The sequence below is a fragment of the Rousettus aegyptiacus genome, unplaced genomic scaffold (assembly GCF_014176215.1).
Source record: "Rousettus aegyptiacus isolate mRouAeg1 unplaced genomic scaffold, mRouAeg1.p scaffold_m13_p_10, whole genome shotgun sequence".
NCBI classification, from domain to species: Eukaryota; Metazoa; Chordata; class Mammalia; order Chiroptera; family Pteropodidae; genus Rousettus; species Rousettus aegyptiacus.
The window spans coordinates 83,258,773-83,273,084 of NW_023416285.1; the positions used below are offsets into that span (position 1 = coordinate 83,258,773).

A 14,312-nucleotide genomic window follows, 5' to 3' on the forward strand; every position below is an offset into this window, starting at 1 on the left:
ATCTTCTATAGCTTTTCACTTCAACCTGAGGAGTAAAACAATTTTATGAACTAATGATTTAAACAAACACAGAGAGTTTGGATAGCTCATTTAAAAAAAGGAAATAATCTGTTTGTAAATATTCTTGGGAATTCAGCTGTGCTGCAGTTCTGATGTAATGTGACTGTAACAGCAGCAAACACAAGATATTAAGGGGATAAATGTAATGGGTGCTACTCAAAAATGATTAAACGCACAGTGTCTGCGACAAGCTTAGAACTTGAAAAACATTTAATAAAGCTACTCAGCTATTTCTATAAGTATTTTGTGACTCTGTTAGGGAACCGGGTTTATTCACTGAGCACTTTTAATAAATTTAATCCAATTTCCTCTCCTTTTCCCATATTAAATTATACTATTAATAATTTCCAAGTTTTAGGTGTGGTGTTTTCTTCATTTTTACTGGCTAGTTAATATGATCTTATCAGAAGAGATAAACAAGAACTGAGACCAATAACGAGGGCATGGTTATGTAAAGCTACCCAAAGCACAGAGAAAATTAAGCTCTTTTCTTTCTCCCATATTGTCCAAGAAAGAAAGGTCACTTGATCATATGCTAAAGACATAGCGATTCACTTCCTTGGCATGTTACTGTGCTTCCCTGGTCCCTTCTTTTTTCCTCATTCCAACACTGGTTTTATACACACACACACACACACACACACACACACACACACACACACACACACGTTTTCAGCTTGTCTATGTACAGAAAGATATAGAATGAAGATAGATGCTCAACCTTGTCCCATCTGTCTATACTAAAATTATGAGTGAGAAGGAACATTGCCAGTTATCATAGCATTGAATAAAAAAAAAACAAAACTCTTTTAAGTTTTATTCTTGTAGAAACGCACTTAGTTCTATGGACCTAGTATATAATAATTTTACATGTGAAATATCCAAGTGAACGAATCCACAGGTTTTTGACAGTATAATATATCCTGTATCTAAAATATAGTGAGATACAATAAAAATTCTTTTGGGAATAGCACTCTGATATTTGTTACTAGCTTTTGATCTGTCACTCTTATTTAGAACAAATAATATCCCTAAGCACAACACACTATAATTTAGTATCTTACTCTAAAATATGATGCAACCGTTTGTGTTTTCATGTTGGTCGTCTCTCTGGCATGACGTGTGGTTTCTCCAGTTTCACCCTAAGACCAAAGAAGACAGTGTAACTTCACTACTGATTATTATACTTTATGATTTGTAGGGAGCACGTGGAATTTTCTCTTCTGGTCATCATAGTCTAGGCATTTAACTATGTAAAACAACAGAACGTCATTGATATTTTTACTTTAATTGTTTTGTCTGCTCATGGAATCTGAATTGGTCTTGCCTAGAATGTGAATATCTCTGATCTTAGCTGATACATTTTTAGTGGGTCTCATAGTAACATTAAAACTGTAACATTATAAATGAAGATTTAGGAATATATCAGAAATACATGATTATTTTAGTGACTAGTGGTGATATGAACATAACATAAATATCTGTTTAAGCAGGAAAAAAGATCAAAGGGAGAAAAACTAAGGCAAAGGCCGTTCACTTTTAGGAGCACACAAATATTGCCATTGTAAAGGTAGATTTTTAGACTCACCGCCATGAAAAATGCCTTTTCTTACCTTTGTCAGGTTGACTGATTTTTCCGAAGTTTTCATTTGATAGTTTACCATGTTTTTAGTTTTAGAATGTGGCAGATTACCTACAGGAATAGAGATAAAATTAATATACCTTTCGGAATCCTTAATAGCTAGAAGATTTTCTCCATTTACTTAAATGTTAAAAAATGTTGGTCCCGTGATATTCATACTTACATGCTTGGTTAACTATTTGTTGAAAAGCTTAGAGATAAAATAATATGTGAAAATTTATAACAAAATTTTAATTCAGGAAAAAAAAATCCAGTTTGAAGAATTCAATAGATAGAGTTAAGTTTTGGGTTTCCTTTTAATCTCTACAAGATATGAAGTGATTATGATAAAGGGAACAATTTGCTTGTTTTGTGTGTGTTAAATGGCACCTGAGATTTTCTTTAACACAAAGAAAAGCTTTCCAATGGGCCTTAAAAGTTGTGTGGATCGTTAATTTATATGAAGTGGTTATAAGCGAATCGAGTGTGGCTGGATGCCATGGACATTTTCTGCCTAACATTTATAAATATGTGCATAGTGCTAGGGTTGTATAAATGCTCATGACCCAAGGCCATGAAAAAATGATGGTACAGTGTAAAAACAATGACCTTAAAATAAAGACCAGAAAGACTTGGGTTCGAATCAGCTTTGGTACTTAAATTGTGTCCTATGAGTCACTCATTTAGTGTTGGAGTTGTAGTTTGGATCCATAAAATGGGGAGAATGCTGCTTACCTCACAGAATTTTGATGAAATGTGACCGTACGCCTGGCACACAGTAGGCGCCTGGAAATGTGAGTTCATTTTCACTCCTCTCCCACCCACATCAAGCACAATAAACCAATGAATCCACAATCCAAGAGTTTATCATCCTAATATCAATGTTCGAAACATCTCCAGCATAAGGCAATAAATATATATGCCTTACTGTTAAGTTGTACACCTAAAACATACTGGATTTTGTTAACCAATGTCACTGTAATAAAAAATAAATAAAACTAATGAATGAATAAATAAATAAATAAATAAATAAATAAGAAACATCTCCAGAACCCAGTATTACATCAGAAAGATTATTTCTCTTTATTCTCATTCTCTTAGGTTTTAAGTGGAACCTACAAGTTTTTGGTGAATGCTTCACATTTTTGTGATTGTCAAAGCCTGGCTCTGAGACAATGGCACAGGAAGGAAGGCTGCCCGGGATGTGGTTGGTGGTGCCTCTGTTCTGTTCCCTTCCCTCCTTTCCCTCGTTACTCCAGGAAAAGTGCTGAGATGGGTGTGTGCAATGGCTTTCACGCTGGGCTGAAGCTGCACACTTCACCGTTTGCTCCTCAAATGTGAAACTTACTGAGTACAGCAGAGTGGACGGAAATAGTAACAGATGATCTCCAGATGGGCAGTTTCGGGAATTTCTCTCATCATTAATGAATTAATTAACTTGGATGACCAGAGAGTTTTAGAAAAAGTTATCACAGATTTGGAGATTTCTTAGAAGCATGATAAATACATAAAATGCTAGTAGCACATCAATGAGAATGGACTCATTACTTAATAGATACTATTACATATGATTAGCCAAACAAGAACTAAAAATTTAAGTGTACTTGAAAACTAAAAGCTAGAGGAAATTTAGAAAAGGATTAATAATTTCACTTCAACAAAATGTATACATTAGTCATTAAGTAACTTAACAAAAAAATAAACGAAAGCCTTTTAAAAATTCATCTATGCTTATTGATAGGAACCAAAATTAGCATAAATCTTAATTTGTGAAAACATCTCGTTTGCTTTTAGAGTTGACCTGATGAACAAGCCTGTGATAAACCAAACTAGAGAAATGAGCTGGAAGGACTTGTGCTGCATTTTCCCTTAATAATGGCTGAACCTATTTCATACTTGAAGACATATATGCAAAGGGCCATGGTTAGTTCAGAATCTTGGAGACAGCATAACATAAAATTGAAGAACTTGAATTTTACAGCCTACTTCTGTGGGGCAACATGGCAAAAGCCACTCAACATTTCCAAGTCTCGATGTCTCATCTGTAAAAGCAGTTCCTCCTCACAGTGTTTTTGTTAGGAGCAAATGAAGGAACTTAGTGCCTAGCACAGTTTAATTTCTAAACAAAGTTATCTATTGTTGTTGTTGTTGTTGTTGTTATTATTATTATTATATATTTGCACATCTAGGTGACTATAAAGTCTGTATGCCTTTGATAGCATTGAGATCCTAAGTTATTAAAACACCTTTTGACTGTGAAGTTCTTCCCTTCAAGTAGATAACTGTTCTGCTGATAGTTAGGAGACATAACGTAGGACTGAAAACCTGGTTTCATATTTTATAAGAGTGAAAAATATGAAGTTATATGCATAGACGCTGTAGGTGGATATAGAAAGAAATAACAATTGTTAAAATAAAAACTGAAGGCTTTTGCTTCTGGGCGAGATAAAGTAACAGACTGGGTTAACTGAAACAACTAAAAACATACAAAATATATGAAACATTTTTTTTCCCTTTCCATTTTTTTTATTGTGATAAAATCCACATAACATAAAATTTAGCACCTTAACCATTTTAAAGTGTACAGTTGAGTGGTACTAAATCCATTCACTGCCATCCATCTCAAGAAACTGAAACTCTAGACCCACCAAACACTCACTTCCCATTCTCCCCTTTCCCAGGCCCTGGCAACTACCATTCTACTTTCTGTCTCAATGATTTTGACTATCTCATGTAAGTAGAAGCATACATTATTTCTGGAGGAAAAAAAAATGGATTTTATGCATTGTGCATCAAGCAGTACAGAACATTGATCTCCGAGAGTGGGGAAACAAATGAGGTGAGCCCTATGAATGCTCCAGCAATCCAAAGAGGTGTTAAGCTGAAATGCAGGGAGGGGACCCCAGGTAAAGCCTGGGAATGAGAACACCTGTAACCAATATTACTATCAAATGAACAGCAAGATGGTTGAGTCAAACCCAATCATATAATTAATCACATTAACTGTAAATGGTTTGATCATCACAATTAAAAGGCAGAGATTGTCAGATTGGAATTTAAAAGCAAGACCCAACTACAGAAAAAACCCACTCTAAATAACACAAAAAGAAGTTGAAATTAAGAGTATAAAAAAGATATTTCTTTCAATCACTCATCATAAGAAAGGTGGAGTCTCCATATTAATATCAGGCAGAGTAGATTTCAGAGCAAAGAATATGACCAGGGATAAAAAGAGTCATTTAATAATAATAAAGGGGTCTACTCATCAAGAAGATAAAACAAATAAAAATTTTTATACATCTGGTAATAGACCTTAAAATACATAAAACAACAACTGATTGAAATGAAAGGAAAAATAGATAAATTGACAATGAAAGTAGATATTTCAAAACTCTCAGTAACTGATAGAACCAGGAGAGAGAAAACCAGTAAGAATACAAAAGATTTGACCAATATTAGCAACCAAGTTAACCTAATTGACATTTCGAGAACATTTCACCTAACAACAGCAGAAAACACGTTATTTTCAAGTGCCAATGAAACGTAAAACAAGACATGTCATATTCTGGGCCATAAAATGTTCCAATAAAATTAAATGGACTAAATCATACAAAGTATGCTTTCTGAGCTCTATGTAATTAAATCAGAAGTCTGTAACAAAAAGATATCTAGAAAATCCCAACATATTTAGAAATTAAATATGACGTAAATAACCCATATAAGTTCCTATATTAGAAAAGAATAAACATTTTCTTAAATCATTGACCTAAAGTTTCCACTCCAGAAATTAGAAAAAATGACAGAGTATCCAAAGTAAATAGAAGATAATAAAAATAAAAGCAAATATATAGACGTCCACAAAATAAAAAGCAAAACCAAAAGAGAGTATCAACAAAACAATAAACTAGTTTTTTGAAAATGTCAATAAAATAGATGTTCTAGAAAATCCATCAAGAATAAAATGAGAGAAGACAGAAATTATCAATAATAGGGATGAGCAAGATGACATAACTTTAAGATCTACAGATATTAAAAGGATAAGAAGGAAATATTATAATCAACTTTATTCAATAAATTTGAATACATAGATGAATAAATTTCTAAAAGACATGACCCACTAAAACTTATTCAAAAAATTAAATAATTTAAGTAGCCTTATATTTTTTAAGGAATTTAAATTTGTAGTTTAAAACCTTCTCACAAAAAAATGCTTCAGGCCCAGATTATTTCACTGGTGAATTCTACAAAGCAATTTAGGAAGAAATAATACTCATTTTACTTTTCCTAAAATTGAAGAGGCCAGCATTACTCTGATTCCAAAATCAGAAAAACAATTAGAAGAAAAGAAAACTACAGTCCAATATCCCTCATGAACATGTATACAAAAATTCTTAACAAAATATTAGCAAATTTAATCGGGCAACACATAAAATGTCCAATACATCATGACCATGTCGGTTTTTTTCCAGGAATAAAAAGTAGGTATAACTTTAAAAAAAAATAACCAATGTAACAACATGTTTATGAAAAAAGATAAACAAATGATCATCTCAGTAGATGCAGAAAAGGCATTTGACAAAATTCAAATATGCATGGCTGATACAAACTCGGCAAACTAGGACTAGAAAGTAACTTCCTCCTCCTGATAAAGGACATCTACGCAAAAACAATTAACACAGTTAATGGGGAAAAACTGAATGCTCTCTCTCCAAGATCAGGAATAAGGCAAGAACGTTCACTCCTGACACTTGTATTAACACTGCATTGGTGATTCTAGTCAGTGTAAGCAGGCAAGATGAAGAAATAAAAAGTGAACAGAATGGAAAAGGGTAAATTATCACTAATGACTTGACCACCTATGTAGGACATTTGATAAGAGTTACAAAAAAAACCCTCTACTCTAATAAATGAGTTTAGCAACATGGCAGAGAAAAAGATGAACATACAAAAGTCAGCTGGATTTCTATTCAACAACACACAGAACTCAAATTAAAAATAATCATTTATAAGAGCTTAAAATGTGATATACTAGCAGATAATTTGGCAAAAGATGTGCAAGACTCTTATAATGAAAACTACGAAATATTGCTGAGAGAAATTAAAGAAGACCTAAATCAATGGAGATTGCATTGTGCTTCCTAATTAGAAGACCCAATATTGTGAATATATAATTTCTATCAAAATTAATCCAATAGCTTCAGTACATCCCAATAAAGTCTCACCAGGATTTTTGGTAAAAGTTGACAAGCTCGTTCTAAAGGTTATGTGAAAAGCAAAGGAATTATAATTGCCTAATCAACTCTGAGAAAAGAGAACAAAGTTGGGTATTTACACTATCTGATTTCACAATTTTTTTTATAAAGCCACTGTAATCAAGACATGCATTACTGGCATAAAGATAAATAACAGTGACACACAGTAGAGAGTCAAGAAATAGACCTATACATATATAGTCAATTGATTTTAGTGCCCAAAAAAGTTCAATGCAGAAAAGAACAATCTTTTCAATGAATGATGCTAGAAAAATTGAATAGGGTAGGGAGGGTATAGGGAAAGATTATAAAATATCACAAGGAAACATCATTTGGGGGTGAAAAGTAGGTTCACTATTGATCGTGATGATGGTTTTATAGGTGTTTATGTATGTCAAAAATTCATCAAATTTTACTGTCTAAAATATGTGCTGTTTATCATGTTAATTATACTTAAATAAAACTATAAAAAAGAGATGTAGAGAATGATTTTAAACTCCAATGAAGAAAAACAACCCAAACTACATTTATTCTACTTAAAAAATGTAAAAAATATATTTTTTAAATCCAAGTTTGTATAGTTAGATGAAACAAAGTGACATGAGTTTTTAACCATTAAGGCAGGGCTCATTAAACCTGTAGAACCTCAAAGAACCACCCAAAAATTGTCCGCTCCTGAAATATTAGCAAATTCTGAACCCTCTGTAGGTGAGTATATTCTCCCAATGAGTAGTGAGGATGCCACCATATTTTCTGGTGTATGCTTCAAACATTTTTCTTTAATGAAAATCTAGCTTCTTTACATTTTATTATTTTCTTCTGGTAATCTGGGCAGAAGATATTAATAACTGCATATTTGGGGAGCCAACACTAAAACAACGTGAACAACTGACTCATGAAAATCACAGTCAGAAACTACTTACTTGGCTCTGAAAATCTCATTTAAAGGAAATTGCCTGAGCTTACCTGTTTTTGTCAGAGGGTGGTTGACTAGTTGCCGAATTACACTATTTTCTGATGACCTCAAAAGTAGCACAATATCAGTTGGAAGAGAGTCTCTATTTTTAGCTAAGAACCCAGTTGCATTATAGAGGACCTGTTGATAAATTATGCTATCATTATCACAATGAATATCACCATGAATTATCATCATCGTTATCATCATCATCATCATCATCATCAATATATTGATTGAGAGCTTACTCTGTGCTAAGTGACAGGTATACAAAGATTTATAAAGGTACCCCCTTACAACTTGGTTGGAAAAGCAAACCTCTCTAGGTTTATAGTAAATCTTGTCAGAGAAAAATTTGTGTCTCACAGATTTTATCTGGGTTGAAATGAGAAAAGAAGTTTGATTCCTCCCATTTATTATGTTGGAAATTTGATGTTTCCTTTCTCTATTTGGAGGGTTGGGAATAGCGTAGAGGAAGTACACTGGGGCCACCCAGACATTCTCATTTCTATGATAATTGATTCACCACAGTAGATTGGACATTACAGATTTTTGTCTCAGCAGTACTGTTGTCTAAGTACACAGTGGGTGTTTATGTTTCTGGCACTTCTAAATAACTTTAAGGCTTTCTAAAGATCAGTATAACCCAAAGATTTCTGGAGGATGGTTCAATATGGTTATGGACTGAATTGTGTCCTTCCATACTTAGTATGAGGAATCCTAACCTCTAATGTGACTGTGTTTGGAGATACGGTCATTAAGGTTAAATGAGGTCGTAAGGATGGGATCCTAATCCAATAGGACTAATGTCTTTATAAGAAGAGGAAGACACACCAGATCTCATTCTCTCCTTCTCTCCTTCTCTCTCTCTCTCTCTCTCTCTCTCTCTCTCTCTCTCTCCCCCCCCCCCCCATGTACACAGAGGAAAGGGATATGAGAATACAACGAGAAGGCGGGCCTGTCTGCAAGGCAGGAAGAGAGGCCTCACAGGCACCAACCCTGCTGGAACCTTGGTCTTGAAGTTTTAGTCTCCAGAACTGTAAAAATAAATGTCTGTTGGTTAAGCCTCCCTGACTGTAGTATTTTTGTTATGGCAGCCCAAGCAAAATAAAACAATTATTAAAAACTGGTTAAAATGACCATAGGCAATTCTTAATGGATGTCTTAAAGGAGGCTTCTTTGGAAAATCATATGCTAAAAATCATGAGAGAGGCTATAACTATAAATAGTTAAGGTACATTTTTTTTAATGACAAAAATCTGTAGAATATTGAAGTTTGTGAAATATAGTTCTAGTAAACTAGAACAGTCAAGATTCTATTTTATTTGATGTACTTCTAATTCATAGCATTCTTTCATGATTTTGGTATATCTTCTTAGTCCTCCAACATTTATAACGTCATTGTGAGGGAATGACCCGTTATCTTCTACAGAAGGGAAGGAAAGTGTCCTCTGGGCTCTGAGCTTTGCTCTCGTGTGGGAATGGGGATCTGTCAACACATAAACACTTCTTTGTCTAAATGCATAACAGTCCATTAGCCAATTCCATCTCTAGGTTAGCTCAGTTATCTGACCATACCTCCAGCCCGGCACCTCCTCTTGTTGGGAGGGAAGAGAGTCAAAGGCTACAGTGGAGAGAGAAGCACCTAAGGTTTGAAAAACGCAGTTTATAGTAAAGGTTCCCAGCTACCATTCAAAGAAGGAAAAAGTAGGGGCCCATTGCCAGCCCATCTCACCCAAAGCCAGATGTCAAGATCAGAGGCTTGTCTCTTTCTTTTCTTGTTTTCCCTTAGTGTCTTAATACAAATTCCTCTAGAATAACTACCACTTTGTGTTTGTTGAACTAAAAAAATAATTTTTTTTTTTTTACTTTTTTAAGACAGATGTTAGAAGTGGATGTTCTGGAGTGGGAACAGTTGACAAATGACAGCACAGATTGCAGGACGTTGGAGAGCAGAGTCAGGTAGGGCCAGACAGGGGCAGGAATGGATAGCTACCTCATTGTAATCATCTCTCAATATTTTGGGCCATAATTTTCATGTTGATCTTTACCTTTATTATTTGATGAAAGACTGAAGAGAAACTCAGTTATAGTTCTTCAAAGTTCTTACCTTTCCTGCAAAATGGTGAATTCCAAAACTAAGTTCCATTCTTTTGGGCCTCCAGAAGTACTGTGATTTTAGGTTACCTTCAAATTTTTCTACAGAAAAAAAAATTGAACTCCAATATCAAGCATGTAGGAAATCTTCAACAAATATTGACAGAATCATCTTTTTCACCATAAAATGGACAACATGCAGTCAGAAAAGAAAATTTTACATAGTTAATATAAGCAGATTTGAAGTGTAATTGTATATGGCAAGGGAAAACTCAAGATCATGAATTTTACCATTTCATTATGATTTAGAACAGTGGCTCTCAAACCTTAGTAAGAACCCTGTAGGGCCTATTAAAACACAGATTGCAGAATCCCGCTCCTAAGGTTTCTGACTCAGTAGGTCCGGAATGGGATCCAAGAAGTTACATTGCTAGCAAGTTCTTAGGTGATGCTGATGTTCCCGGTTTGGAGACCACATTTTCAGAGGGAGGGAATGACTGGAAACTGACTCATTAGAGGTTCATGAAACACAGTCTGAAGTGAAGCCATGGGCCAAGAAATAGGGCATGTTCTCTCTTTTCTATTAGGGGAGCTATATTGTTGATTACATAGGAAACACATTAAGATCATAAAGGCAGTTACATTTCTATAATGATTTTACTGTCCTCAGAAAACTTTTTATGCCATGTTTGAGAAGGAATATTTAACATTAAAATCAAGTGACTGCTGTGAAGTGATTTCCCCCACAATCTTGGGGTTCTTTTTTTCCCCATTAGTATTGCCCAATTAGAGGAGAGAATAAACCAATTAGTGAGTCAGAAGGAAGCAGTACTACTGACTGAATGGTAAGAAACAGACTCTATATCACCGAAAGTAAATGAGAGAAAAAGTGAATCTAAATTTTCTGCAGGTTATTGATGGCACATAATGAATATCTCCTACCACCAGGGAGTATGGTGTTCCATAAAAAATGATTTTTTCAGATAGCTGAAAAATGTGTGTGTGTGTGTTTTTTTTTTAATTTAAAGAGCAGAAAATTTATTTTAACATTTTAGATGATAATATTTTAAATATAGTATACACATCTCTGCCTTCTCAAACAGAAAATCAATGTTTAACATTTCTTAATGACTCAGATTATTATCAAGAACATTTATTAATGTAGTGTGTAACTCGGAGATTATTAAAGTATTTGAGGCTATTTGCCTCTAATAGACAAATGACTAGAATGTCACAGATGAATTTATTTCTTCCCCATAAGCTAATTCTTTTCAAATACTTGAGCTATCCTTTTGCCCTGACTTCCAATCTCTAATTTTGTGCTGGATAATTTCTAAGGTCATTTCTGACACAAGATCCTATGGGTGGGGCTCTCTTGTAAGGAAAAGGCCAATGTCTATACCTGTTTAACTTGTAACTAAGTATTTCACCCTATGATAAACATTCACTGGTCCAGGTATTAGATCCAAAGCCTCTTCTTTAAAGTCAGGTAGGCAGGCTTTGTGACAGCTATTTTCTTCACGATAATTAAAAATATTTTTTAATCATTCAGAATTACATGACTGTATCAGAAAATGATACAGACATACTAGATGTAAGACTCACCTATGAGAGTCTGGTCGGTAGCCTTGGGAAATCTACTTTCTTCATCGAGTAAGGAGAGTAAACCCATTGGCTTCTGCAGAAACATGTCTAGGAGGGGCCTGTTATCTTCATATTCAATAACTCTGGCATCGATATCTTCATTTACATATTCATTCTGTAGTGGGACATGATACACACAGAAAAATTCACTTTAAAAATTCGCTTGATTCATGGTAACTATATGTGAAAAAAGTTATTGTTAAAAGAAAATAATTCACCTAAAATTTTGTGAATATGTAGCTCCACAGTAATGACTTAAAATCCTACTTTATATGTATTATAATAAATTGTACCCTCTGACCTTGATCTGACACTGAAGGTGTCATTATATTTTTCTCTCCCTAGAAGTGCTAGTTCATTAAAGTCAGCAAACATCACTTCTACTAAGGGCAGTAACGAAAAGTTTCTAGTCTCTATATTAGAATTGCAGATTTCAAAATGCGAGAGAATGTGCTGTTAATAACCAGTAATAAAATTATGCTCCAGAATATATAGAACATTAATTAGGTATATCTTAGGTTACACTTCTCCCCATTTAAGCCTTTATCTAGATCCAGCAATAAATCTTTCGTAAACATTAACTTTTGGTCATGATAACATTTACGCTCTTAGTAGGAGGACAACTGGGGATCACAGGAACGCCAGTGGATTGAAAACTCAGAACTCAAGGGTTCGTATGGGCTCTCCCACTTAACTAGCCACATAAGCCTTTGACATTCTCATACTCTAGAAACTTCCATTTTCCCATGTACTCAATGGAGGTCACACTCTTCATCTAACAAAGTAAAAAGGTCTGGTACATTGATAATCATTTACTTTTGAGTATAAGATGCATAAGATAAAAATGATGAACAATAATCCCTGTATGACCATGATACCAGCGCAACACAGGTGCTGATGATTTATCTTACAAAAGGGACATGAAGAATTGTGCAGATATTTGTTTCTATGGCTTAACCTTCATACTGTGTCCCTTTTCCGGTGCCGCAGGCTCTAAGGACACACATGACCTCTGAATGATGACTTGTAGCGATGTTTACATGTAGGGTACTCCCCATTCTCAGATGAGAAAGAAACTATTACTGGGGAAATGTGTCAGATAACCACCGACTTGGTCAGTGTCCTGCCTGATTCACAAATTAAAATTATTACAGGCTATTTTCATTTATGTATTTTATTTTAATATAGTTTATCATATTCTTTAATTCATTAAGTGAGTTTGTTAAACATCTTATAATCAGGCACTGTGATGGGTGATAAAGAGATGTTTAAGACAAATTCCCTGTCTTCAGTGGATTTAAAATATAACTTGAGTGATAAGTTTAGTAAATAACTATTCAAAATGCAAGGTTAAGATGCGACAGATAAATGCTATACACCATTGGATGGACCTTGAGATAATCATGCTAAGTGAAATAAGCCAGACAGAAAAAGTTGAAACTCACATGGTATCACTTATATGTGGGATATAAACCTAAAAGCAACAAATGAATAGGACAAACAGAGACTCATGGACATGGACTATAGACTAGTGGTTACCAGAGGGGAGGGGGGAGGTAGATGGGGTAAAGGGGGTCAAACATGCGGTGACAGAAAGAAATCTAACTATGCGAGGTAAACACACTATATATAAATATATGTGTGTGTGTGTGTGTGTGTGTGTATGCCTTACTGTTAAAGTGTACAGCTGAAACTTATTGGATTTCATTAACCAATGTCACCATAAAAAAAAAAAAAAAACTATGTAGCACATATAACGAGAGTTCAGAGAAAGAGAATTTACTCCTGGCAACTTCATGAAAGAATGTAGCCAATGACAGGTGGGGCATTTGATAAGCAAAAATTTTAATGGCTACTTTTGGAGCCTTATGAAATTGAAATCTCATTTCAAGGGTGTCAGCAGAAATTTATATATATATATATATATATATATATATATATTAAATAAAACAAAATCTAATACATAAAAATGAGACAGGACCCACTGGTCTAAAAGGTACATCACCTGAAAGACATTTAGTTTATCTAGTATAAAAAAAACCATGGAAACGATGTCTTGAAGTTTCACAGCTTTGTCCTTTGAAGGTAACCTTGGGAGAAGTACATAGACCTGGAATTACTTTCCTATTAGACACATTATTCTGACAGCATATTATAGCTTAATGGCAACTGCAAAGTTCAAAGGAGGTTTTGTATGTTTTATATAGAAAGCGCATGAGGTTAAGGTCTAAATCAATGCATTTGTCATTTCTATTTGGCAGTGTCAAAATCCACTGAATGCGTTTGTGGCAGGTCACGCAGAACAGAGATGAGTAACTTGGGAAACAAGGAGATCCCCTTTAAGATACTCGTGAGTATTATGGACTTCAGGCAAACCAATGGAGAAAAAGATGCTATTACTCAGGATTTCTAAAGCATTTTTAGTAAAATGACCACAACTAGAACAATGTTATATATTTTATAACAGTTATGATCTCAAAATGCTTAGTTGTTATTAAGTATATGCAGAGAAATGAGCTCACAAAACTCTCCAGAAAGTCCTCTGCTATGCTCTGTATATTAAAAATACCTTTAAAGCTGATCAGTAGAATTATAAACTGCAGTAAAGCTGAGCTGTTTAGCATATATAATCCCTGCTCTGTTCAGATGGCCTGAATTCTCTTTTGAAAAAAGATGAATGATC

At 34.3% G+C, this 14,312-nt stretch overlaps 1 protein-coding gene across 4 annotated transcripts in view; it reads right to left on the minus strand.

The window, feature by feature from the left end:
• MYO3A (myosin IIIA) overlaps positions 1–14,312 on the minus strand; it is a 186,788-nt gene that overhangs the window by 46,838 nt on the left and 125,638 nt on the right. For all 4 annotated transcript variants that reach the window (XR_001594451.2, XM_016124960.2, XM_016124949.2 and 1 more), the window contains exons 20-24: positions 11,591–11,744; positions 9,999–10,087; positions 7,900–8,029; positions 1,674–1,753; positions 1,125–1,202 (exon numbers count right to left, since the gene is read on the minus strand). Coding sequence is in view for 3 of the 4 variants with exons in the window: in XM_016124960.2 (XP_015980446.2) it covers positions 1,125–1,202; positions 1,674–1,753; positions 7,900–8,029; positions 9,999–10,087; positions 11,591–11,744 (531 nt within the window). In the remaining variant the exon portion in view is untranslated. The remainder of the gene's footprint in view (positions 1–1,124; positions 1,203–1,673; positions 1,754–7,899; positions 8,030–9,998; positions 10,088–11,590; positions 11,745–14,312) is intronic.